The sequence below is a fragment of the Eubalaena glacialis genome, chromosome 4 (genome assembly GCF_028564815.1).
Source record: "Eubalaena glacialis isolate mEubGla1 chromosome 4, mEubGla1.1.hap2.+ XY, whole genome shotgun sequence".
Taxonomy (NCBI): Eukaryota; Metazoa; Chordata; class Mammalia; order Artiodactyla; family Balaenidae; genus Eubalaena; species Eubalaena glacialis.
The window spans coordinates 186,571,854-186,597,478 of record NC_083719.1 but is presented as its reverse complement, the minus strand read 5'-3'; the positions used below and the strand labels follow the sequence as shown (position 1 = coordinate 186,597,478).

Below are 25,625 nucleotides of genomic sequence, written 5' to 3'. Positions count from 1 at the left end.
TGTGCACGGACACATCTCGGGCTTGGGAAAGGATAGGGGGTCCCACCCCCATGCTGCACTGAGAAATCAAGGTCCACTTAACGAGCATTTATGAAGCAGCTGCTGGGTGCCCAATTCTAGATACTGGGAACCAAGCAGACAAAATCCCGAACACCCTACCAGGGCATGTAGAGAGGAGACCAGACCAGTGTGTAAACCCATGCGGCTTGGTGGTGCGGGGGAGTGGGGTACACAGGAGAGTCGCCCGTGATCGGTGCATGTGCTCCAAGTGAGAGCACAGGCACGCGGGGCTTCTCTCCAGGGCGATGTGGGAACAGAGACCTGGGCGACAACGGGGAAGCCCGCGGGGACAGAGCTAGGGCACAGCCAGGGCGGCATTCCGAGAGAGGAGCTGCCAGGTCAAAGGCCCGGAGCGGGGACCGCGGCCCCTGGCGGGTTTGAGAAGCAGCGGGAAGGCTGGTGAGAGGTCAGCTGGGAGCGGCCCTGGCAGGTCTTCTGGGACGTGTGGCCGCAGAGAGGCGGGGTGTCCTCAGAACTGGCGGGAGGTGGAGGTGGCCCCGTGATCAGAGCGTGCAGTGGCCCCGGGGAAATCAGGCTCTGGGGAGGGGAGAGTGGGGCAGTTTATCTGGGGCCTCAGCCCAAGGCGGGGGTGTTTCCTGAGGTTTTGCCCAACCTCCAGCCTGGGTTTGCAGCTCGGGGTATGACAGTGCCTCCTGGTCCGTCCAGAAAGGGACAGGGTTTCAGCCAGAGGGCCCAGGTGGGCCCGAGGCCTGGGCGTGGCTCAGGATGTGTTGTGGCCCAGCTGTGTGGCTTGAGAGCCTTGTGAGGACAGGCAGCCGGGCCCAGGGGCTCACGAGGGGGGCCTGGACACCACCACAGGGGGCCTGGACACCGCCCGCAGCTCCCCCATCCCTGAGGCCTGGTGGGCAGCCCTAGCCGGCTGGCCAGGGCAGGACACACCCTGCAAGGGTGCGGAACTTGGGCCCAGAGCCCCATAAAGCTGGGGCGGCCTTTACTGCCCGTCTTTGTTGTCGGCTGCCCACAGCCACAGCCATTAAAGCTTCCTTCTCTGTCGGCAGCCTGCCCACCCCCTTTATGGCCTCGCACAATGCCCTGGCCTCTCGGGGGTCTGGCCGTGCCATGGCAGCCCGCCCACCGTTTGGCCTGGGAGTTAACGGGCCCCCTACCAAGCCGGCCCGCCTCTGCCCGACAGCTGTTCGCTGCCCTGAGCCTCAGTTTCCCCACCTGGAATATGGAGGTCCTGATGGTTCCAGGAGCTCCGGGTGAAGCTATTGTGTTTATCACCCACTGTCTCTGAAAGATGGGGAAACTGAGGCAGGAGGAGCACTGGGCTCTCTTGTGGGAGCTGGGCCCAGGAAGGGGTTCATGCCGGGTGGAACCCCCTCCACCAGGGTCGGGATCTCAAGGGAGGAGATGTCGCCCCCTCGTCAGGAAGGGCTTGAGGTTCGGTGGTCCCCTGTGAGCTTCCTGGAGCGGCCATAACAAATGACCACAAACTGGGCAGCTTAGAACAACAGGGATTTACTCTCAGTTCTGGAGGACTGACGTCTGGGGTCAGGGGATGGCTGGGCCTTGCTCAGGCTCCAGGGGACGGTCCTTCTTGCCTCTTCCAGCTTCTGGGGGCTCCAGGCGTCACCCCAGTCTCTGCCTCAATCTCCCCGTGTGTATCTGTGTCTCTCCTCCTCTCATAAGGACACCAGTCACCCTACTCTGGGACCTCATCGTAACTAATGTCATCTGCAGAGACCCTATTTCCAGATCAGGTCCCATCCTGAGGTTCCGGCTGGATGGGAATTTGAGGGCAATTCCCCACAAGTCTCTCTGATCTTCTCTGCCCAGCCTGGCCCACGTTGCGGCCGAGAAAATCAGGGTTCACTTAACGAGCATTTAAGACACTCAGCCCCATTTTAGACACTGAAAACAGAACAGACAAAATCCCCGACGTTCCAGCCAGGCAGACAGATAGGAGACTGGACCAGGTTGTCAATCATGGGGATCTGATGAAGGGGCTGAGGGGAGAGGGGGGCGAGGGGCGCACACAGTGCTGGGGGCCCTGCGGGCAGGGGGAATGGGGATGGGGCAGGGGCGGTGGAGGCGGCCCAGGCGGGTGCATGCCCATGGGAAGGTCCACCTGCAGGCCCCACACCCCTCAGGCAGGGGGAAAAATGGGGCCTCCCTGGCCACCATAAATCAGTGCAGGAATGCAGCTGGCCAGCCTGGCTCTGGCAGGGTGGAGACAAAGACCCGGCCTCGACCACCCAGGTCTGGGCTCCTGGCCCCCCCGGCCTGTACCCTGTGGGCCCCACTTTCTCTCCATTACACAGATGAGGAAACTGAGGCCCAGAGAGGGGCGAGGTGGCTGAGGGGTAGCCAACCCGAGGACCCTGCCTCCCCAGGCCCGGGGATGTCCCATACCGCAGGAGCTGGGCATCAGTGTGTTCTTGGGCCCTGATGACGGATTATCCCAGCCGGGGCTAATTGGTGGTTTCAAGGCCCCACACAGTCCCACTTGCTCTGTGTCCAGGTGGCCATGGGGACTGCATTCCCCAAAGCTTAATTTGAAGCCTACTATCTGCACTGCCCCCCTCGGCAAATTCCCCTCCCAACTTTGCTCTCTAATTATCTCTGCTGGCTTCCCCTGCCTGCCAGCACCTGGGAGCTGAGGGTTGAGTCTGGGGACCCCCTGCCCCGCTGATAGCCCAGACCGAGGCCCTCTCCCCGCCCCGGTGACTGGTGAACCCAGGCAGCAGGTGCGCAGGAGAGAGCCTGTGCTGAGTCCCCAAGAGTCCTGACTCCCCGAGAGTCCTGACTCCAGGCTCAGGCCTGCCTCTGTGCCTCAGCTACACAATGGGCCGCCTCTCAGGAGCACATGTGTGTGACTTGGTGGACCGTGCTGGACGTCCACCATCCTCATGGTGGCGATGGTCTAGGTGGGATAAATTGTGCCCCCAAAAATTACACATTCAAGTCTGAGCTCCAGGTACCTGTGAACGGGACATGATTTGGGAATCAGGTCTTTGCATATGTGATTAGTTACGGGTGGAGATGAGGTAGCCCTAAAGCCAGTGAGTGATGCCCCATAAGAAAAGGGGGATTTGGACACAGAGACACAGGGAGAAGCCACGTGAAGACAAAGGCAGAGGCCGGGGTGATGCAGCCACAGGCCCAGGACACCTGGAGCCCCAGGAGCTGGAAGAGGCGGGAAGGATCCCCCCAAGCCGCCCCCCGCCCCAGCCTCTGGAGGGAGCACAGCCCTGCCACACCTTGATCTCAGACAGCTGGCCTCCAGAGCCGGGAGAGGATAAATCTGTGTGGTTTAAGCCAAGTGTGCGGTCAGCTGTTACGGCCGCCCCAGGACAGGTATCTCAGGGTCCTTGTCTGACAGTGGCGGGGGCAGGCCTCAGGAGATGTTTGGACTGTGGGGGCCGGGGGTCTGGGGCCGGGACCCCTCGGTTGGCCCTCCGTGCCATGTGGACGTGGCACCCGCACCCAAGCTCTGGCACCAACTAATCCATCCCCTCCCTGCCGTCGCAGCTCTACGAACTGGACGGGGACCCCAAGAGGAAGGAGTTCCTGGATGACTTGTTCAGCTTCATGCAGAAGCGAGGTGAGGCCTGCCCGCCGGGAAGTCCCGGATATGAGCACGCAGGACGGGGGGCCCTGCTGGCCACTGCCCGGGGCAGGTGTGTCAGCGAGGCTGTGAGTGAGTTCTCTGTGGCCGGAGGCATCCAAGAGATGCCTGAGGGGGGAGACACAGCCCTGCCATGGTGGTGGGGGAGGTCTGAGAGAAGTGGCACCATCCTGCCATGGGTATCTGACAGTAGACACAGCCCAGCCCTGAGAGTCTGATGGGGGAGACACAGCTGTGAGAGTCTGAGGGGTAAGTCCTTGGGTGGGGGGGGGGTCTCAGGGCCCCAACCCAGAACTGACAGTCCAGGCTTTCTCCCTTGCTGCTGAGACCCGGGCGCAATGGGGTCCTGGCTCCCCAGATCCCCCGCAGCGGGGCTGCCCTCTGTTTGGGGAGCAGGGTTGGATTCCCAGTCAGGCAGGCGGGCGGGCACTGGGTGGCAGGACAGAAGCTCCCCACAGGCTAGAGCCTGGCCTTCCTGCCGCCACTGGTGGGAGGTTTGGGTCCAGGCCCCTCCCTGCTCCGAACTGGGGCCTCAGTTCCCCCATCTGTAAGGTGGGCCACCAACATTCCCCCCCATGTGGCAGTGCCCCAGATGTGCTGAGTGCCAGGTCCACAGTTATTATGCACCAACAGTGTACCAGGCCCAAGCCACCTGTATTCCCCTACGCCCTGGGGTCTGGGGTGAGGCGGATGCCAGACGCGGCCTTGAGAACAGCGAGGCGACCAGGGACGGAGGCCAGGCCTGGGGAGCAGGGACTGGTCTGGGTGGGTGTCCAGGTGGGGAAACAGACGGCCCAGACGCTGGGGGACGTCGGGGGCATTCAGGGTGAGCCAGGCCCAGGGAGGATGGGGGAGGAGGGCACCCAGAGGGTCCCCAGGGCCCTCCCTCAGCTCAGAGCTGCCAGCCAGCCAGGGGTCCCAGGAGCACCCACTGCGGGTGGGGCTCATTTCCTTGATACCTCCTCCCCACACACCCCCCCAGCAGGGTTATCACGACCCCCACTGTTCAGGGAAGGAAACTGAGGCCTGGAGAGGGGAGAGGGCCTCTGAGCCACAGAGGCAGGAAGGGGCGGGGCTGGGGCGGGGCTGGCGGGGGTGGGTGGGGCGGGCAGGGGAGCTGCATGGGCTATGACTGTTGCAGGGGCCAGCCAGGCGGCTTCTTTGTCCAGGGCCCCTGCCTGCGCCTCCCTGCCAGCAGCTTCTGTAAACACAGACCCAACCAGGCCCAGGCCGGAAGGGAAGGAGATGAAAGGGGAGGGGGCTGCGGCCTCCACGTTAACCCCTCCTGTGCCAGGGGTGGAGGAATCCAGACCCAGCCAGGCCTGCTGCCCCCCCCCGCCCCCCCCCACCCCCCCATGTGGTCAGAGAGATCGACCCACCCTTTATCATCCTGTCCACACCTACCTGAGCCCCCCACTACCCCTCCCCCCACCATGGGGCTCCAAGCTCCCAGGCCCGGAGCCCACCCATTTTGCCCCAGACTGGGCTCCCGGTGTCCTGGAGGCACAGAGGAAGTATGGTGAGCTGCCCCAGAGTGGTGAGGCTGGGGTCCTCTGGGGGCCCCAGCTCCTGGCCACACAGGGCTTCAAGGGTCTGTGTCCAGCCCTGTCTCCCTCACCAAGCCAGGTGCTCCTGGAGGACAGGAAGCAACAAACTCCTATGCAACCCTCAAAACCCAACTCCAAGGCCCTCTCTTCCCTACCTTCCTCTTGAACCCTCCCCTCTATAATTGGAGTCGGGGGCTTTGGGGCTGAGAATCTGGATACCATGTCCTGCATCCCATAATAAAGTAGTCTTTCCCCCACATCACAAAGTAAAAACCTCCAACTGGATATCTCCCAGAATTCTCTGGGGGCTGGACATGGAGGAGGGGTCCTGCCTGCACCCCACCCTCCTGCAGTTTCCTTGATGACCTCTCCGCCCTTCCTTATCGCCCCCCCCACCCCCGCCTGCCTCCATCAATGCCTCTCTGTGCTCTCCCAGCCCCGCTCCTTCTATAAACATCCGCCGCCTGGCTGCCGAGCCAGGGCGCAGGGTCCCAGGAGGAGCTTTGATGTGATTCCTTCTTTTTCCCAATGCAGAGCCTAAACCAGCGTCCTGGGTGGGCCGGGTGGGTGCTGTGGGCGCATCTCTGGGGCTGGGTGTGCTGCTGACACCTGGCGTTGCTTTTCTCTCTCCTTCCTGGGCTGGAAAATGAAGTGGGTAGCGTGGGGGTCTGAGGCCCATCTTCCTCCACCCACTCCAGGAGGTCTTCATTCGTTGGGGATTTTGCAACCCGGGAAGGGCCCAGCAGTGGCCAAGGTTGGCAGGAGGTGGTTCCGGGATGTCCAGCTTGTAGAGGGGGGACCAGGAAGCAGGGTCCTGGGTACAGGGCATTGTCCACGGTGGGGGCAGGGAGCAGGAGCCCATCCTGGAGCTTCCCTTTGCCATCTCTGCAGGGGCGGCAAGCATGCCCCCAGGGCTGGGATGGGGGCCATCAACCTTCACTGTTTATTGAGCACCTGCTGTATGCCAGGCTGGGCGCCGGGGGACCCCATGTGAGCAGGACAGCAGGTGGGGGCCACAGACAGTAAACCCGCACTTTCACTGCCAGGGAGAGAGGTTTAAGTGGGGGCTTCTCCACCCTCAGCCAGGATGGTGCCAGGCAGGCTGAACTGAGACCTAAGGGCTCCCACGGCTGGGGCTTCTGGGTGACAGGGAGATGGCGTGTGCAGGGGCTTGGAGCATCAGGGTGGGTGTAAGATGGGAGCAGGGCTGTCTTTAGGGAGGAGCCCCCTCCTGAGGCTGGGCCACCCCCAGCCTCCCTCCCTCCCTCCCTCCCAGGTCTGGCCCACCTTCCCACTGTCTAAGCTGCAAAGTGGATTAATCAAGCCCTCCCTCCCCCACTGCAAAGCCCCCAACACAGCAGAGTTGTTTTGGAAGCTGTCCTGTCTGTAGGAGGAATAACAACGGCTGTGTTTCTCATGCTGGGCCCCCAGGTTGGCCCTGCAGCTCCCCCCTCACCCACCCAGGTGAGAGCAGCATGAGCCCAGATCACTGATGGAGAGACTGAGGCAGAGCTGCCTCCTCAGGGCTCTCGCAAGCAGGGGTCTCACCCGGGCGACCCTGCCCCCAGGGGACACTGGGTGACGCCTGGGACAGCTGTGGTTGTCACACTGGGGGCTTCTCTCCTGGCATCCAGTGGGTGGGGCAGGGAGGCTGCTCCACCCCTCACAGCGTCCGGGACGGCCCGCAAGAGAGTGAGCCGCCCCAGGTCAGCTATGCCAAGGGGACCCGCTCTCACCGACGCGTCGGGCACCACCCCAGGTGACAGCACCCCCCCTCCCTGCAGGGACGCCCGTGAACCGCATCCCCATCATGGCCAAGCAGGTGCTCGACCTGTTCATGCTGTACGTGCTGGTAACGGAGAAGGGCGGCCTGGTGGAGGTCATCAACAAGAAGCTGTGGCGGGAGATCACCAAGGGCCTCAACCTGCCCACGTCCATCACCAGTGCCGCCTTCACACTGCGCACCCAGTGAGTGCCCGCCCGCGGCGTCTGGGCAGGAAGGACCCAAGGCAGGGAGGAGTGGGGGGGGGGGTGGGCGGCCAGAGCACAGGGTGGAGGGTGGAATGTCCTGGCTCTGAGGCTATGCAAATTGAGTGTTGAAGGAATAGCAGGTAGTCGATGTGGGGACGGGGATGGGGACATGTCACAGGACAGGCATTGAGACAGAGGGAACAGCACAGGCAAGGACCACGGCTTGGAGGGCTGCCGGGTGCTTCCGGGCAGAGCTGCGGGATGGGGATGGGGAGGGGGAGCTGGTGCTGCAGCAGGGCTTGGCTTTATGCAGACCCCAGAGACATCCCAGGTGCCATCCTGTCCCCTTGCCCCTGCCCGCAGGTACATGAAGTACCTGTACCCCTACGAGTGTGAGAAGCGTGGCCTCAGCAACCCCAATGAGCTCCAGGCGGCCATCGACAGCAACCGGAGGGAGGGCCGGCGCCAGAGCTTTGGGGGCTCCCTCTTCGCCTACTCACCGGGCGGGGCCCACAGCATGCTCTCCTCGCCCAAGCTCCCTGTGTCCTCCCTGGGCCTGGCCGCCAGCACCAACGGCAGCTCCATCACCCCAGCCCCCAAGATCAAGAAAGGTGAGGGCTGCATGGGGCCTGGGGCCTGATCTTGACTCAGCTTCAGCCTGGCAGTGTGTCCCAGGGAGGGGGCCGCCTTTTCCCCTCCCTGGGTAACCGGGATGATAGACCCCAAAGTTGGTGTGTAAGAGGGCGGCCAACCTGCTCGTGCTGTGCCTGTGGCAGACATTACTAATCAATTGCCATTTTTCCAGCCCCAGGTCCGTAGCAGGCAGACATCACTAATTAATTCATTTCCCCTGAACCTGTGCCCTCGGCAGACATCACGAATCAATAATTTTTTCCTCCAGTTCTATGCCAAGGCAGACATGGCAAATCAAGCCCAATTTTCCCATCCTATACCCGTGGCAGACATTACTAATTAATCACTGTTTTACTGTAGCATTGGCCCAGTCCACTTGCCTGTGGCTGGTGTTTTTATTTAATTAATTAATTTATTTATTTGTTTGTTTATTTTTGATTTTTTTATTTTTTATTTATTTTTTGGCCACACAGCATGTGGGATTTTAGTTCGCTGACCAGGGATCAAACCTGGGCCCCCTGCATTGGCAGGCAGATTCTTAACCACTGCGCCACCAGGGAAGTCCAAGGCTGATGCTTTTCATCGCTGTCGTTCTCTCTAGTCCCTTGCACGTGGCGGACATTACTAGCTGATCACTGTGTTCTTTTCCCTTTGAGCTTTAGAATCCTCCTAAACACACTGACCCACCAGACACCAAGGGTGTCGTGTGGGTCATCAAATGGACTCTTTAACCACCCCTGAAGCTATTGCTAGGTGCCCCTGGGCAGCTCACTGCCCCTTTCTGAGCCCAGCTTTCCTTACACGTAAAGTGGGGGAAATTATGCCTTCTCTGTGGGGGTGTTGGGGAGCCTTCAGTGTGTAAAATGCCCAGCGTGCAACAGGCCTGGGGTTGCAGGTAGCTGGCAGCCCCCCACCCCTAGTCCCCATCCATGGCAGACATCACCAGCCGATCACAGTCCCCTCTTCCAGCAAGTCTCTGAATCCTCGCTAACACAGAAGCACCAACAGCACATGTGGTGGCCCAGCCTCAAGCAGGTCGGTGCACCTGTCCGAGGTTCCGTTTCTCATTTGCCACATGAGCTGTGACTCCCTACTTCCCAAGCTTGGCCCGGGGATCCAAGGTGATCCTCACAGCGCCATGAAAATTTGGGGCTGGTCAGATCTTAAGGTGAATGGGGTCTCACCAGTGTCAGCTCCCTCCGGCCTCTGTGAGCCTCAGTTTACCCCCCAGCCTTGGGGAGTTGCAGCGATACCCGTGAATGTCATTAGGCAGCTGCTGCATGCGAGGTCCTGTGCTGGAGCTAGGGAGGACGGGGGCGGATAAGAGAGAGGTTCGGACCTAATGGAGCTACTGAGGGGGCCAGGAAAAGCTGGTTCTGATGGGTCCCAGGGGCTCTTTTCAGCTGAGAGGGAGGCAAGCAGAAAGGGCTGCAGAGACTCCAGGGCAGAGGGCCTGGCAACTGCAAAGTTTGGAGTGGGGACCCTCCTGGAGAGGCAGCCCCAGGCCACCAGGGATAGCCACGGGAGGGAGAGTCAGAAGAGGAGACAGTGGGACCAGTGGGTGGGAACCACGGGGACGCTTGTTTCAACCACAGGGCAGGGGAATGGTTAGGAGCTGGTTCTGGAGTTGGGCTGCATGGATTTCATTTCAGCTCAACCTCTCTCCAGGTCTGTGGCCTCAGGAAAATTATCCATCCTCTCTGAGCCTTGGTTTCCTCAGTGGTAAAGTGGAGAAAAGGGTGACTAGGTGGTTATGGGATTGTTGAGACGGTTCACGTTAAGTGCTTTAGACAAGACATGTGGTGAGCTCTTGTCGTAACTAGTGTTATATGTAATATGTGCTACTGTGGTCTCTTTATAACACTAATGCTAAATACTACTATGATACTGTCACTGTAACTAGTATTGTCACCATGACCTATATTACCATTATGCTGGTATCTGATGTCAGCCTGATACTAGAAAGGATCTTATAGCACTTGTGTCTTTTCAAAAACCTGTCCACTTCCCTGGAAAGGAAGTGAGCACCCCATCGGTGGAGGTATTCAAGGGGGCACATTCCTACCTTGGGTGGGAGGTGGGGAGTGGGCCACCTCTGTTCCATTCTGGCCACCAACCCCTCTTCTCTCCTGTCCAGAGGAGGACTCGGCCATCCCCATCACGGTCCCCGGCCGCCTGCCAGTCTCCCTGGCGGGTCACCCTGTGGTGGCAGCCCAGGCAGTAGCGGCCCAGGCGGCCGTGGCGGCACAGGCAGCCGCCCTGGAGCAGCTCCGGGAGAAGCTGGAGTCTGGGGAGCCTCCTGAGAAGAAGATGGCCCTGGTGGCAGAGGAACAGCAGAGGCTCATGCAGCGAGCGCTACAGCAGAACTTTCTGGCCATGACGGCCCAGCTGCCTATGAGCATCCGGATCAACAGCCAAGGTACCACCCTGGCGCTCAGACCCTCTGTGCTTCCTGCATGCACACAAGGGCCTCGTAGCCACCATGTGTAAAGAGTGCTTACAGATCAATAAGATAGAAAGGCAAACAAACCAGTAGAAGAAATGGGCAGCTGTGACTCATAAACTCATAGGAAAAACTGTTCAACGCCATCTAGTTGGGGATCTGCAAGTTAACGAGGAGATACCATTTTTCACCCGTCAGAGTTTGATAATATCAAACGTTGGTCAGGATGTGCGGAAATGGGCCCCATCGGTCCTGCTGGTGGGAACGTAAATAGGTGACAACTTGGCAATCTCTTTTAAAAATAGAAAATGTGCTTGCCCCATGACTGGGTGATTCTGCTTGGTATCTAGAGCAGAACTAATGTAGGGAAACAAGGAAACACAGGTTTTCAAGGATGTTCACTGCAGTTATTTGCATGAGGTCACTAGTGTGTCCATCAGTAGGGGAATTCATGAATCAAGTCTGGAATACTTTGTGGTCATTAAAAAGAATGACATGGGGAATTCCCTGGCGGTCCAGTGGTTAGGACTCTGCGCTCTCACTGCCGAGGGCCTGGGTCCAATCCCTGGTCGGGGAACTAAGATCCCACAAGCCACGTGGCACAGCCAAAAAAAAAAGAATGACATGATTTGGGTGTGGGGACACCGCTTAAGACTTGTAATCATGCTGTACACCTGAAACTAACACACTGTAAATCAACTATAGTCCAGTAAAAATTATAAAAAAGAAAAAGAAAAAATACTTGTAATCAAGAAAAAAGCAAACTTGAGACAAATTCATTCTTATTCAATAAGTATTTATTGAGTACCTACTGTGTGCGCTGCTGAGAGATCCTGTCCAGCGCTTCGTGAAGCTTCACGTCTGGTGGGTGACCCACGTGACCCAGATCATTGCATAGGTGGGTTTATGATTACAAAGGGTGGTTTTTCTTCTTCCCGCAGGCTCCGAGAGCCGCCAGGACTCGGCTGCGAACCTGACCAACACCAATGGCAGCAACAGTATTAGCATGTCAGTAGAGATTAATGGAATCATGTACACAGGTAGGACCACCCAGCCCCCATGCCCACCTTGACCACATCTCTCCCTCCCGAGTCCTGGTTGCCGCCCCCCCGGGGGGTGTGGCTTCTTGAGCCCAGACCTCTTCCCTCATGAGACTCAAGCGAGATAGTCTGTGTCCTATACTTAGCACGGAGCTCAGCACAGAGTAAGTGCTCAGAAATACATATCCTGTGTTATATATCTTATAGCAAACGATGTTTCCAGGTTCCTTCTAAAAAAAATGTGATCAGACCCATGGCTCCTATAGACCACCAGGTGGCGATGTTGACACAGAACAGCTCGGTTGCTGTAAAGACCCCCCCCCCCAATGGGGGGAGGCTGAGGAGATGGTGGTGTCCTGGAAGCCGGGGGTAGGGGGGCGGGCACGCTCTTTACAGGGGGTCAGCGCTCAGGAATCCCTCGCACCTGTCACATGATCTTTTAAATTCTCCACGACTTGTCTCCTGTCCTTGCACCAGGAGTGCTGTTCGCCCAGCCGCCGGCCCCCACGCCACCCTTGGCTCCCAGCAAAGGCGGAGGTGGCAGCAGCCGGGGAGCAAACAGCGGGACCAGCAGCAGCGCGGGCAGCCAGGCGGGGCCAGCAGGGTTGTCTGCACCCCCCGCATCTTCTACCTCAAATAACTCATTGCCTTAACCGCTACACTCCTCACCCTGGGAGCCCACCGGACGGGGCAGGGGGTCCAGGTGGGCCAAGCAGGGGCCGGGATGGCGGGAGATACGGGTGGGGAGGGGAGGTATCCACAAAGGAGCGACAGCTAACGCCAAAAAGAAAAGAAAATATATATATACATATATATATATATATATATATATAAAGAAAATTTAATAAAACAGGGGAAAACCAAGGAACACTTGAATTACTCAGGTTTCGGACATTCAGAGAGATGAATTGTGAGAGCAGCAAAGGAAATGAGAAACAAGAGAGGCAAATGTCTCCTAGGGCTTTCCTGCAGCCCTGGTGGACCCACGTGGACTGGTGTCTAGTTTGGACAGGCCAATCCTGTTTACCTCATACATCCCTGCACTGTGTTTTTTCATTTTTATCTGTTTTTTTTTCCCTTTTTTTTTTTTTTTCCCCCTCTTCATCACACACTCACCACACCCAGCTCCTTGAGTTGAATGAAACCCCTGAGCCAAGATCAGTTGAATTTCTTTTCTTGTTGCTTACGGGAACTTTTTTTTTTTTTTTTAAAGAAATAGTGAACTTCAAAGTCTGTAGGGTTTTTAAGAGGTTTCGGGGGTTTTGTTTTGTAAATATTCTATTTTATTCTTGGGGGAGGAATCAAACCTAGGAAAAGGATATATATATCTATATATTTGTGTTCATTCAGGGAAACTGGACTTGAAAAAGCAAAAAAAAAAAAAAAAAAGAAAAAAGAAAAAAGTAATACCCTTTTTATTTTTCCCATGACTGATTTGGGTTCGGTTGTGCATTTCCTGTGGCGCAGTGGGCAGCTGGCGGGCCTAGGACACTGGATCCCTGGGCTAGAGTCAGCAGAGCCGATCAACTCAGGTGCTGTGGGCCGGGCTGGGGTAGGGGCTGCGTGCCAGGGGTCCGCGGGGAAGGGGAGCAGGAATGTTGAATGGTAGACATCACCGTACTTGTTCTTACTTCATGCGGGGCTCCTCAGTCAGGAACCCCAAAGTCTTAACTCGAAAGGAGAAAGTGCTGGGAGGGGGTTCACCTGTCAGCCCCAGGCTCCTGTCTCAGGGATGAATACGGCCTGGGGACTCCCTTGCCTGAAAGGGCTGCTTTTGGAGACTTGTCCATGCCGGGGGACAGGGGTGAGCCGGCCTTAGCTCAGGGCAGGGTTTCTGTGGGGCCACGGCACTCTGAACACCACCCCTCCCCCCAGCATTTTCATCTCCTCCACTTTGTCCCTTCTTACTTCCTGGGGGCCCTGCAGTAACTAAAGGAACTAAATAGAAGCCGAGAAGGGGCCGCGCCCCTCCCTCTGTGACCCCGTCCCCCGGGTCAGAAGGTGGGCATCGGGTGGGGCACAGCTGGGGGGGCATTAGTTCAGGGCTGGTGAAGGTCTCCACCAGGCGAGCTGCACATCCGTCCTAAACCCAGGCGCGGTTTGGGGTCCCGGGGGACCAGGTGGTGTTGGGTGGGGCCGTAGCTCCCACAAGGTAGCGCTCTTTCACGTTCCTCGGGGTGGGGTGGGAGGAACTCAGCTGTTCCCAGGGTGAGCCTGGAACCTCTAATTGGGCCCAGGGAGCCCGGCCTAACGAGCCCGGAGCGGGAGGGCACCGCAGGCCGCCTCCCGCCTCCAGACCCAGGCGTCATCTTGTTGCCTTGCAGACCGTGAGGGTGGTCCTGAGCTCACCCCCACCCCAGTCTTTGGGAGGGAGCCCGTTTCCTTGGTATATCTCAGGGTCGCTGACGCTCCCCACCCTTCCAGGAGGGGGTAGCGCTGGGCGCGGGGCTTTCTTCCTGCTTTTCCTTCTGGAAGGTTCTCCCCTCCCGTCTCTCACTGCAGCGGCACAATCATTGTGGGAGGGAGATCCTTTTGTCCCCAGACACAATCTGCTCCCCTCTCGCCATCACCCCCCCTTCTCCCTCTCCTCTCCCCCCACCTGACCGCAGGAGCGTGGGAGGCTGCCCTCTGCCCCCCCCTCCGCCCCCCATTCTGCCGGCCGCGTGGGGGGGGGTCTCTGCTGCGAGTTTCTTTCTACCTCAGGTCTGACTTTTGATGCCAAAACCCCCGCCCGGCCGCCCACCCCCACCAGCCCCCAGCTCAGGGTCCCACCCCCGTGCGTCCTGTTGAGCATCCACGTGTGTCTGGGGGAGCGGGTGTCCTGCAGGAGAGGCGCCTTCCCCCGGGTCTAACTCAGGGTGTGCCTGCGGTGCTGGGCGACGCTGATGATTGTAGGGGACAGGGTGGGGGGGTGTGGGCCCAGGATGGGGGGAGTCTACCGGCCGTGGAAACGCGAGGGGGGCCCGGGGCCAGCGGGCGCTCAGCCCCCAGGGGGCCCTGCCTTTGCCTGGGGTGCCCCCATCAGCCCCCCACACTCCCAACCCCGCCTGTCAGTGGGGGTTTCTGGGGTGCCGCTCAGTACCCCTTATGCAAACCGGGACGGGGATGGGGGCTGAGTGCTGTTCATTCCAGAACAGGTGGGGCTTAGCAGCATGCTGAGGGTGGGGACCCCCAAACTCAGGGTGGAGAGGAGCTCCAGGGGCTCCCCTGCTCTGGAGATGCTTGTGGATGGGCTGCTTCTAGAACCTTCCTTGTGACCTCCAAACCGGCCGCAGGGCTGTAGCTGTCCGGCTGGGGGGCGGGCGGGGGGCGGGACGGGGCATGGGGTGGCGGGTTGGTTTGTAATAGTTGTGTGTTTGTACAGTCACTTTTCTCACTGTTAGCATTTTTGCCCACTACCATCCTTTTTTTTTTTTTTCCCCCTTAATTTTGCTTCTGCATTTTTTCTTGGCAAACATGACTTCAGCCTTTCATTCCTGACATGTGAAATTTCAGTTTCTCTGGGGTTTGTCAGAGGGCGTGGGGACCGCGCCTGAACTCAGGTTAAAGGGAAAAAAAAAACTTCTAATAAAAAGATGTAAAACTACTCTCTACCTCTGGCCGGGCCCAGCCTGTCGCGCCCTGGCCGCGGCGGGGCAGCCTGTGACGATTTATTTCAGTTTTTGCAGGACATTCAGGTATTAAAAGGGAGGGGGAAAAAAAAAAAAGACCAAAAAAAGAAAAAAAGAAAAAAAAGGTGTGATTTTGAAATTTAAAAGAACACTGAAAGTTTACATTTTATAACATTATTATGCAGATTGTATTTAAACTTCAGAAATATTTAAGACAATTGTAACCCTGTAAAGCTGATGAAATATTAAAACAAGACAAAACACTTCTGACTTTTAACAGAGAACGGCTCCTGTGGTGGTTTTTTGGGCGTCGCCCCACCCCCACCCTGGGTCCTGGCAGCAGAAGGCACAGGGCCTGACCCAGACGGCGTCCAGCAGGGACTGTGCCCCCCAGGGGACACTGGGCCACGTCCAGGGATGTGTGCGCTCCTGTCATGGAGTGGGGGGGGCGGGGGGCCCACAGAGGACGACCCTCCCCCATGTCAGCAGTGCTGGGTGGTGTCACCCTGACCTTCTGTGGGTGAGATGCACGAGCTGCCCCACGCCCACTGGGAGCAGCCCAAGCAGTCTTGGCCGTGACAGGGGTCCACTCTGCCCCCCCAACCCCCAGCCTTCCTGCTGTGGTTCAGTCCACATTTCTACACTTGACTTGTGGCCCCAAGGAAAGCAGACCAAGGAGCGGGCTCAGCCCTGGGGGCAGTTTGCAACCCCTGGGCTCAGGGCACGTGGAAGGGAAACCCCACACAGGCAAACCAGCACAGCAGGATTTTCTGGGCATCCATTCCTCAGCCACCTCTCGCCCCCACCCCCTGCCCAGAGGACGTGACGGGCTCAAGGTCAGCGTGGCCGGATGGTGGGCAGGGCGGGCCTCCTGCCACCTGGCTCCCCTGCCACCTGCTCCAGCCACGGCTGGCCTGGGCCGGTCCCTCCCGCCGGGGTCAGCCCCCAGGTCTGCTTTGAGTGAGGAAAAACAACTCACTCCTCCTGTTGCAGATGCCTCCCTGTGGCCCATCCACGTGGTTCCAGCCTCTGCGGGCCTGGGGGACCAGGAGAGGTCAGAGGACAGGGGTCAACCCACCTGCCCCTCAGAGCCCCCTGCCCCCCCAGGGAGGTAAAGGAAAAGTGTTTTTTTGTTTTGTTTGTTTTTTTGTTTTAAAAAGGCCCATTCAGCAAACTGGATCGGCCTGTCCAACATCTTCATTTCTCCTCTGAAGAGGCCCAGAGATGGGGCAAGAGGCCCTGAGGTCACACAGCCCTGGGGCAGGGGGGAAGCAGGGAGTAGGTCGGGCCCCGCCACCTCCTCCCCAGCCTCCCAGATCCCTGAGGAGCCTCCCGTCTGCTGGGCCTCCTGCTCTGTGCTTGTGAGGAGGCCCAGGGAGCCTCCCAGGTGAAACTCAAAACCATGTCTGATCAGCGGAGCTGCGGGAGCCCACCAGAAGCCAAAGGAAGGTTTGGATGAAAGGACGCCGGAAAAAGAAGAGGGTTTTCGCTTGAGTCATCCGCCTTCCCCTCCACCATTAGTGCACTTAACGGGGCGGCCCCACAAAGGCCAGGGCTGCTGGGTTTGTTCTGGGTCCCCGCCGCCCCAGGTGGGCAGGGGGTGAGATGGGGCAGTGTGTACCCTGGGCCTGCAAACAGGAGGCGCTCAGTACATGTGTAGGGAATGAAGAATGCGGGGCTTAGACCCGGAGGGGTTGTGCAGACCTCTGTGCCTCAGTTTCCCCGTCCTGCTCCCGCCGCCAGCCTCATGCCCTCCAGGCCTAGGATTTAGTGGATCTAGGACCAGGAGCCAGGCTGGCACCAAGGAGGTCTGGTGGCTGGGTGGTCCGAGAGGCCCCCAAAGTGTGGCTTTTGTCCTGCCCTTCTGACACAACTGGTCTGTCCTCATTCCGGAACCAGGCTGGGGGTGGGGTGACCTCTGACCTCACACAGCAGCCTGGCCGAGCTGGGTCCCCCCGGGAGGGGTGGAGGGGAAACAGGAGGAGTGGAGAGAGAGGCCTGGGAGGGGGCCGGGCCAGCACTCCAGCTGCCCTGCCCTCCAGCAAAGCCCGGACTGCCCCTGCCTGAGTGTCCACAACAGCGACTTCTGTTTGCACAACTGGTCCCCCTGCAACCGGAACCTGCAGGGCCCATCCTGCGTCCTGGAACCTGGGTGCTTGGCAACTTCCAGGCCAGACCTCCGCAGATGAGGACACACACCCAGGGCTCGAATCAGCATCCCTGATTTGCACATGGGGAAACTGAGGCCCAGAGCTGTGCAGTGACCTGCTCCGCTGCTCAGAAGGACCAGCTTCAAGCCCTGAGTTGGTGGTTAGAAGAAGGCTACCTTGGTCCACCCCCGGGGGTCGCAGAATGTGCCCATTCTCAAATGGAGCTCCACAGAATGCCCAGGATTCAGGATTCAAAGAAAGATGTGGTTTTGGGAAAACAGTATCTGAAAAATGTAAACTAGCATTCAAAGTGTTTCATTTTTCTTATTCACAGTAAGAAAAAAAGTTTGAGGAACCAGGGAGGGAGCATCAGCCGGTTCTGGGGGTGGAAATCAGGAACAGTTGGTTCTAGCTCCAATCTGTCTTTGGACTAGATGGTCCTTGCCTCAGTGTCCCCTTTTGGCAGCTTCTGGAGGTTTGGACACCCAGCTCTCCTCAATTTACAAAAGTTCTTCAGTTTCACATGACCTCCCCCCACCCTCCGCCGGGGATAAAATAAAATCCAGGTCCCCATATCCAGCTTCCCCCTCCATGATCTGCCTCAGAGCCTTTGCACGCACCTCTGCCCCTCTTTCTCTTCAGGTTGTTAGTTCCCGCTCTAAGGACACCTGCTCTGGGAAGCCCCTCCTCCAATTCAGGCAGGTCCCCCCTGACGCCCCTCCTCCCGGTTGCTGCTTCTTGCGGTGGCCCCTGGGCTGGGAGCAACTCCGACCGGCATCCCGGTCGGTGGCTCGAGCCTGCCACCTGGCGGCCGGGCCTAGGGCTGCGGAGCCCCAGGCTCCGGGCGCCGTTCCTCCTCCAGGAAGGCCCCTCCTCCGCTCTCCTCTCCACCATCCCCTCTCGGATGGCAGAGCGGGTTGGGGGACGCACCCCGCACCCAGTCTCCCCAACGTTGCTTGTGGGTACGCCGCCCAGGACAGCCATGAGACCGTGACTCCTGAGCGAAATTCCCCCTTTTCAAAGGTTAACAACTAATACCACATTTTAAAATGCACTGTTTGTAGACGTGGCCTGCGGCCGGCAGCGGTGACGCGAGATTGTTGGGTGCTCCCCAGACAGAGCTCGCGACTTGTTCGACCCGCACCAAGTTGCCGAAATAAAGATGTGGATTTTGTGGCCCCCGAAGAAGAGAGGTCCAGGGGGAGGCGAACGATGGATCCGTGAATATGCGTCTAACTACGTTTTGAACACCAGCTACCTGTTATGTTAGGTGCGTAGTCTGTTTTACGTGCAATGTCTCATTCGGGCCTGTGAGGTCGGTATTCAATATCTGCACGTTAAAAATCATCATCATCATCATCCGAGAGGTTGAGTGCTTGACCAAAAGCGCCCACTGGAAATGGCCAAGCCAGACCTCCAGGCTCTGAAGCTACTAACTGCTCTCAGGAGACTCTCGGCCTTGGTTTCTCCATCTATTTTTGGAAGAAATCTCCTTCCAAGATCTCTAACCAGGCGGTGCGCCCCTTGATTCTCCGCGGAGCGGGAAAGAAGAGCCCACCTGATTCACAGGGCGGCCCCCTCCCCGAGTCCTGTGCGCACGCTCAGGTCGGCCAGCCGCCGGGAGCCGGGCAACGTGGGCACCGCTCTAGCCGGCACGGCGCAGTCGCCCGCGTCTCGCTGGTGATGACACATGTCCGGGGCGGTGGAGAAGGAAAGATGGCGGCGCCCATGGAGGTGGCCGTGTGTACCGACTCAGCGGCCCAGCTGTGGAGTTGCGTCGTGTGGGAGCTGCACTCGGGCGCCAATCTGCTCACATACCGCGGCGGCCAGGCCGGGCCTCGCGGCCTGGCGCTGCTCAATGGCGAGTACTTGCTGGCGGCGCAGCTGGGCAAGAACTACATCAGCGCCTGGGAGCTACAGAGGAAGGTTCGGCGGCGCGCGCCCGGGCGCCGTTGGCGGGATGCGCGGGGCGCACGGGCCTGGGGTCGGAAGAGGGGGGCGGTGGGGGCCGCACGGGCCCTGAACCCCGGTGGGAAGTGGGGAATCCTGTTAGGATGCTCTGCGCACGCGCGGGTCTGGGGGCTTTTTGGGGGGGGAGGGAGCCGCGCGCCCGGCGTCGGTAGGAGCGGTTAGGGCGCTGCGCGCACGCGCCGAGCTGAGGGTGGGCTGCGGCTTGGAGGTGTGGCGGGCGGGCCTCTGGGCAGCCAGCGGTGCGCACGCGCACAAGGAGAGCTGGGTGTGGGTCCCTTGGGGGCCCCGCGCTGGAGCCGGCGTGGGGCGGGAAGTGTAATTGAAAGGAGTTTGCCTTAGGGGTTCCGTGGGTATCGTGGGCTTGGAGGGTGAAGGTCCAAGGCCTGGGGGAGCCCGCTGAGGGGGAGCCCGGAGATTCGTGTATTTATCACCTCTAAAAAGACGCTTATTTTTTGCCATTAGGGCCCACGGTTTCTTCTACAGAAACTTCAAAATGCAGCCCCTGAAGCTGCTCGCCACCTGTTTTTGCCAGCTGACATCTCTTTCGGCAAGCTCTGTGTTCTGGCTCTGCCTGGTGTGGTCCACACACAAACTCGAGAAGTTGTTCCATTTTAGACATTTAGAAACTGACGCTCAAGGTCCCAGGCAAGACTTCAGGGGATGCAGGACTGGGACGAAAGCCTAGTGGCCAGACGGTTCCTCTGACCCCCAGTCCAGAGACGCACTGTCTTGCCTTTTTTTTTTTTTTTAATATTTATTTATTCGTTTATATGGCTGCGCCAGGTCTTAGTTGTGGCAGACGGGATCTTCGTTGCCGCGTGCGGGATCTTTAGTTGGGGCACGCGAGATCTAGTTCCCTGGGGACCAAACCTGGCCCCTCCCCCCCTCCCCCGGCACTGGGAGCACGGGAAGTCGCAGTGCTGTCTTGCTTTTCAGGAGAATCCACAGGCCTCCACCTCCACCCCCGCCCTGCAAAGCCTCAGCTGGAGCAAATACCCCCGTTCCTGAACCATGGATTTGGTCAAACCACCTCTGTCCCCAACTCCTCTTTCTAGTACTCCTGGACTTACCAGCTGTCTGGGTGCCCCTCCCACTGGCCTCACTTCCCCCTGCTCCCCCATCAGGCATGAAACTCAGAAGCTTCTTCTTTGTCTAGGACCAGCTTCAGCAGAAGATCATGTGCCCCGGACCGGTCACCTGTCTCACCACGTCGCCCAACGGCCTCTACGTTCTGGCAGGGATCGCAGAGAGCATATACCTGTGGGAGGTGAGCATAGGAGCACAGAACCGGGGTGGCGGTCTCAGCCCGCGGGCTGCCAGCTGAGATCACTGACCCAGTTGTCACCGACAATCTGTTACTTTGGGGGGGAAGCTCACCTGACTTCCTGCGTAGACAGTGCAGGATCTGAGGCAACAAGATAAGGCCTTTCGTGACCTCGGCACCGGCAAAACGACCTTCCTGGCTGCCCCAGAGATCAGCAAAGAGAACCGACTGTTCTCTGTGGACTGTCCGAGGCCCGAAGAGATGAGAGGGAGCTGGTAATCTCACCCCGGGGCTCTTAAACCTCAGTATGTGATTCTGAAACTAAGAGGCCTTGCTCAGGCGCAGGGAGAGAAACGGAGGCAGGTCGCCCTGTGGTAGAAATCCTCCCTCTGCTCGCTGCCAAGCTGGTGCAGGGGGTGTGGGCAGACGTCAGCGGCCCGTCCACCGTCAGCAGACGTCTCAGGTGGTTGGCCTCCTTGATGGGGGACACTGTGTGGTCCTGGCTCCCCACCCTCTTGGAGAATTCCTGGCCAGCGTGAGCTGTGGCCACGAGGGGGCGCCCCACGGGGCCGACCGAAGGCTGGCGTGCAGGCTGGGGGCTTTCTGACGCCTGTATCCTCCTCTGTGTGTAGGCTCTGTCCTTCCTTTTGCGGGGCGTGAGCGGCTGTGTCTGTGTCCAGGTGTTCCTCTTACAGAGACAGTGGCCACTTCACTCCCACGTCACCTCATCTGAATTGATTACGTCTCCAGAGATTATGTCCTGTTCAAGGGAGGTCACAGGTTCCGGAGGTTGGGCGTGGACACGTGTGTCTGGGGGACACAGTTCAACCCACGGCAGCATCTGTGCCCCCCGCCAGCCAGCTCGGAAGATGGTGACTTGCAGCTGTGGCTGCAAGGATCAGCCCTGGGTCCAGCCGATCCTGGAGAGACCCTCCCTCACCAGCCCCCCTCGGCCTTGTCCCCTCGCTCACACCTTCCCTGGGGCTGTGTTATCTCACTGGGGACAGGGTGGGAACAGGTGCTGGCAGGACCCAAGGGGACACGACCCCCCAGCCTCCCTGTTCACTTCAGAGCCGCAGGCCAAGCCCTGGTGCAGGGGGCCTGGGGTGGGCCCTCCGTGGGCCCTCCGTCAGGGCTCCCCGTGACCCGGTGCCCTTCCGCCTCCCCAGGTTTCCACGGGGAACCTTCTGGTCATCCTGAGCCGCCACTACCAGGACGTGTCGTGCCTACAGTTCACGGGGGACAGCAGCCACTTCGTCTCGGGGGGCAAGGACTGCCTGGTGCTGGCTTGGAGCCTCTGCAGGTAGAGCCCTGGCCCTGGTGGCTCCCCATCCGGCTGTAGTCTCTGGCCGGGCAAGGCCTTAACCATGAGGGCGGGGAACCTGCTGTGCAGAGAGGCCAGGCCCCGGGGTGGGAAGGGGCTCCGGGTCAGGTAGGCTGGTGCCAGGAGGATGGGGCCCTGGGCAGCTACCCAGGACTTTTATTCGGGTGAGGGAGCCTGGTTACTGCCCGGAGACAGGGTATAAAGGCGTCGAGATGTGGGCCGCCCTCCCTGCTGAGATCCGGCTCCACCCCCACCCCCAAGCGTGCTGCAGGCAGACCCCTCCCGGACCCCCGGACCCCGGCACGTGTGGTCTCGCCACACCCTCCCCATCACAGACCTGCACTGCGGCTTTGGTGGGCCCCTGGCCCGGGTGGCCACCGCCTCGCTGGACCAGACAGTGAAGGTAGGGCCCTGCCCTGACCCCTGCAGTGGATCTGTGAGCTGAGCCCGGCGGCTGGCGGGTTCCTGGCCCATGGGAGCCAGAGCATCATCTTCTCCCGCTGGCTGGTGGGTCCAGACAGCTCTTAATCCCCCGCTGCCTTCGGCCTCAAGGACGTCCGGGGGTGGGGGGGGCAGTCCAGGCCTGTGTCGGCTTGGAAATTCCCACTTGACCACTGCACTTGGCAGCTCCTGGCCAAGCCTCAGGGGATTTGAGGGAGTCCTCAAGTCTTCGTCCCTGGTTGGGGCAGTCCAGGGCTGACCTGGTGGTGGCCTGGAGGCTGCAGTAACTGAAGCCGGTGGTGGCGAGGGGTCCCAGCGTGAGAACCAGGTCCCTGAATCCCCAAGACCCCCGTGGTGACAGCTGTTGTCTGAGGTTCCTGTGGCGTCCAGAGTCTCCCGGCCAGGCGCAGCCGCTCTCAGACCCATGCCCCCGCCCCCGCCCCCGCCCCCGCCCCCAGCTGTGGGAGATCTCCTCCGGCGAGCTGCTGCTGTCTGTGCTCTTCGACGTGAGCATCATGGCCGTGACCATGGACCTGGCTGAGCATCACATGTTCTGCGGTGGCAGTGACGGCTCCATCTTCCAGGTCGACCTCTGCACCTGGGTGAGTGGGCGTGGGGGGCTGGGGGGTGCATGGCTTGGGGCTGAGACGCAGCCGTGCCCTGTGCTCACCGGCCCTCCCACTTCCACAGCCTGGGCAGAGAGAGAAGAGCTTCCAGCCGGAGCAGGACCACGGGAAGGTGTTCAGAGGGCACAGGTACGGGGATGGGGTCGACCAGGAGGTGGGGGGGGGGTCATTGCGCCACCCTCCCCCGGGTGCCAGGTGATCTGTCTGTCCCCAGGAACCAGGTGACCTGCCTGTCAGTGTCCACGGATGGCAGCGTGCTACTCTCGGGCTCCCACGACGAGACGGTGCGCCTCTGGGATGTGCAGAGCCAGCAGTGCCTCAGGACGGTGGCTCTCAAAGGTGGGCGCGCGCGCAGCCCTCCTGGAGGCCCTGGGCCCGGGGGGCTTTGCCCTTTCATCCACACCGCGGGCAGCCCAGGGCTGGAGCAAGGACCCAGGGTTTGCCTCGTGGAGGGTGCGGACGGGAATGCACGGGAGTGTCAGGGCCAGGTGGGTGGCTGGAGGAGCGGAGGGTGGGAGCCCGGACCCATTGAGGGTGGGTCCCGATCGCCGTTTGCCCGCCCCAGGCCCCGTGACCAACGCCTGCATCATGCTGGCGCCCATCAGCATGCTGAGCTCTGACTTCAGGCCCGGCCTGCCCTTGCCCCACTTCAACAAGCACCTGCTGGGCACGGAGCATGGGGATGAGCCGCGCCACGGGGGCCTCACGCTGCGCCTGGGCCTCCACCAGCAGGTATGTCTCACCCTCAGCTGGGACCCCCACCCTTGGGCCTCAGCCTCTGCGGTGTGGCTCTGGGTGCCCTCAGGTCGGGTCCTGGTGGGGACCTTCCACGTTCTCCTCTGCTGAAGAGGCTTCTTTGCCCTTGTCGTTGAGGCCAGCCTGATGGCTGGTCCCTGACCTCAGGAAGCCCTGGAACCTTCCAGAGAGGGAGCGGGCCACGCACAGGGTGTTGTTCCAGGGGCCGATCAGGACCCAGAGGTTGTGCACGTGCAGCCACCTTCTCCAGCTGGGTGGCGGGAGAGCTCACAGCCCCAGTGCCCATGGGACCCCCTTCCATGACGGCCTGCCTGCCCCTCCAGGCCCCCGGGGCCCCTCCCTGCCTGTCCTCAGCGTGGCTAGCCTTGCACACTGAGGCCGGGCTCTGTCTGCTGTCTCTGCGCCTCGGAGTCACACGAGCCTTCGGGGCTGTCCACGCTCCTCTCGGCGGCCTGATGGATGGCTGTGCCAGGCTCCGGGCTGCTGGCCCAGGGCAGCGTGCCCAGACGGGGTCCAGCGGGAGACAGATGGCCTCTGGGCAGCAGCAGGGTGCATCATCTCACTGGGCTGGAGGCTCTAGCCGACTGTTGGGCTGCTCGTCCCTCGAGGCCTGATGGGAGTGGCTGGCTAACGCGACCCTGTCTGTTCCAGGGGTCAGAGCCCAGCTACCTGGAGCGGGTGGAACAGCTGCACGGGGTGATGTGCAGCACGTTGGAGAAGGTGGGCGGGGAGAGGCCCCAAGATGGGGGAGGGGCGGGGCCCAAGATGGGGGCTTGTCCGGAGGGAAGGGCGGCAGGGGGCCTGGGCTGTGGGTTGGAAGGGATGTGCCCCCGCCCCACCCTCCGTCATGGACGGTGGGGACAGTGGCCGTCAGTGCCAGCCCCGCCCCGCTGCCTGCCGGTGGGATGTCTGAGGCCCCCTCCCGCTCTGAGCACTCTGCCGCCCCTCCCCCAGAACGTGCTGGGTGGCCAGGACCAGCTGCGGATCCGCGTGGCAGAGCTGGAGGACGAGGTGCGGAACCTGCGCAAGATCAACCGCGACCTATTCGACTTCTCCACGCGCATCATCACTCGGCCGGCCAAGTGAGCGCGTGTGCCCGACCCCGGCCAAGTGAGGCCCAGTGAGCGCGCGCGTAGCCCGGACCCACACCCGGACCTGCCCCCTGGGCTCCCCCCAGGACCCTCCCGACTGGCTGGCAGACCCCGAGGCCCAAGGCCCGAGCCCATCCTCTGCCGGCGTCCTATCATTTGGATTTGCCCACCAGGGGCCGTGGTCCAGTGTTGACCCGCTGTCCTCCCGTGATCTGCCATGTCGTGTTGGTGCTGTGCCGTGTCTAACAAAAGACCTGAAATCCTGCCTCTCGGCCTCCTTGTGCCCACGCTGGGCTCAGGACCCCGGTGGCGGGACCTGCTTCAGGGACCTCACCGTAGTCATCACAGGGTCCGAGTTTCAGATCTAGCGTCGAGAAGCCTGGTTTCTCACCTCTTCACTCACCTGCCGCCCCAGTGCCTTTCCATGACCCAGAGGCCATGCCACCCGTGGGACGGGACAGGGACATTCTGGGAGCTGCAGGACGAGGTCCCCAGGGGCAGGAGTGACTCAGGGACAGAAGTGCAGTCACACTGGTCCCGTCCCCCCAACCTGGGTCAGGGCAGCTGGCTCTGGGGTGGCAGCCAATTCTGGGCCAGGGTCATCTTGACCAGAACCTTCTTGGTGTCAGGGGCCGGAGGGAGGCCAGGCCCCACCCCCACCCCCACTGCCAAGGGGAGACAGGGACACCACCAGCTGGGACCTGGAGCCCAGCCGAGAGGTGGGCCCTCAGGCTGCCCATGGAACCTTCCAGAAAGCTGCCCCCAAATGACAGTCTGCTTAATGGTCCAGGAAATCCACATGACTTAGCAGGTGCTGTAATGACCTCGGCTGGGGGCTAGCTCCTGGTTCATGTCTTTAGCTAGTGGGCATCCCCGCTGGGGCTCTGCACCCACCCTCATGGCCCACCTTGCCCAGGAAGCTGCCAGGTGAAGAGTCCTGCTGGCTGATAGGGTCCACATTGTAGGTGCAGCCCCTGGGCCCCTGGTGGATCCCAAGAAGTGAGGCGGGGTGGGGGAGTGGGTCGCGAGGCAGCTCATCAGAGCAGAGGTGGGGGTCGGAGCTGCGCCCTCCTCCCCAGAGCACCCAGTGCTGTTTTCCTGTCTG

General features: G+C 60.3%; 2 protein-coding genes across 6 annotated transcripts in view; both read left to right on the top strand.

Annotated features, from left to right (window-relative positions):
* ARID3A (AT-rich interaction domain 3A) overlaps positions 1-12,117 on the top strand; it is a 33,038-nt gene extending 20,921 nt beyond the window's left edge. For 3 of the 4 annotated variants that reach the window (XM_061190943.1, XM_061190944.1, XM_061190942.1), the window contains exons 4-9: positions 6,091-6,205; positions 6,984-7,167; positions 7,534-7,781; positions 9,941-10,222; positions 11,188-11,286; positions 11,764-12,117. In XM_061190943.1, the coding sequence (XP_061046926.1) occupies positions 6,091-6,205; positions 6,984-7,167; positions 7,534-7,781; positions 9,941-10,222; positions 11,188-11,286; positions 11,764-11,939 (1,104 nt within the window). In that variant the 3' untranslated portion in view covers positions 11,940-12,117. Of the gene's footprint in view, positions 1-3,555; positions 3,629-6,090; positions 6,206-6,983; positions 7,168-7,533; positions 7,782-9,940; positions 10,223-11,187; positions 11,287-11,763 lie in introns of all 4 variants that reach the window. The other variant, XM_061190945.1, reaches the window with a different exon arrangement.
* A 6,611-nt stretch (positions 12,118-18,728) lies between these two features.
* Positions 18,729-24,862, top strand: WDR18 (WD repeat domain 18). Of its 2 annotated transcripts, XM_061190940.1 has the most exons (11): positions 18,729-18,973; positions 20,175-20,285; positions 21,452-21,585; positions 21,868-22,009; positions 22,506-22,649; positions 22,738-22,802; positions 22,888-23,012; positions 23,239-23,405; positions 24,081-24,149; positions 24,384-24,511; positions 24,694-24,862. In XM_061190940.1, the coding sequence occupies exons 1-11, from the start codon at positions 18,731-18,733 to the stop codon at positions 24,764-24,766; spliced, it is 1,401 nt and encodes a 466-aa protein (XP_061046923.1). In that variant the 5' UTR covers positions 18,729-18,730; the 3' UTR covers positions 24,767-24,862. The 2 variants fall into 2 exon arrangements, with proteins under 2 accessions (XP_061046923.1, XP_061046924.1); XM_061190941.1 differs by having other exon boundaries at positions 18,730-18,973; positions 24,384-24,862.
* The last annotated feature ends 763 nt before the right edge of the window (positions 24,863-25,625 follow it).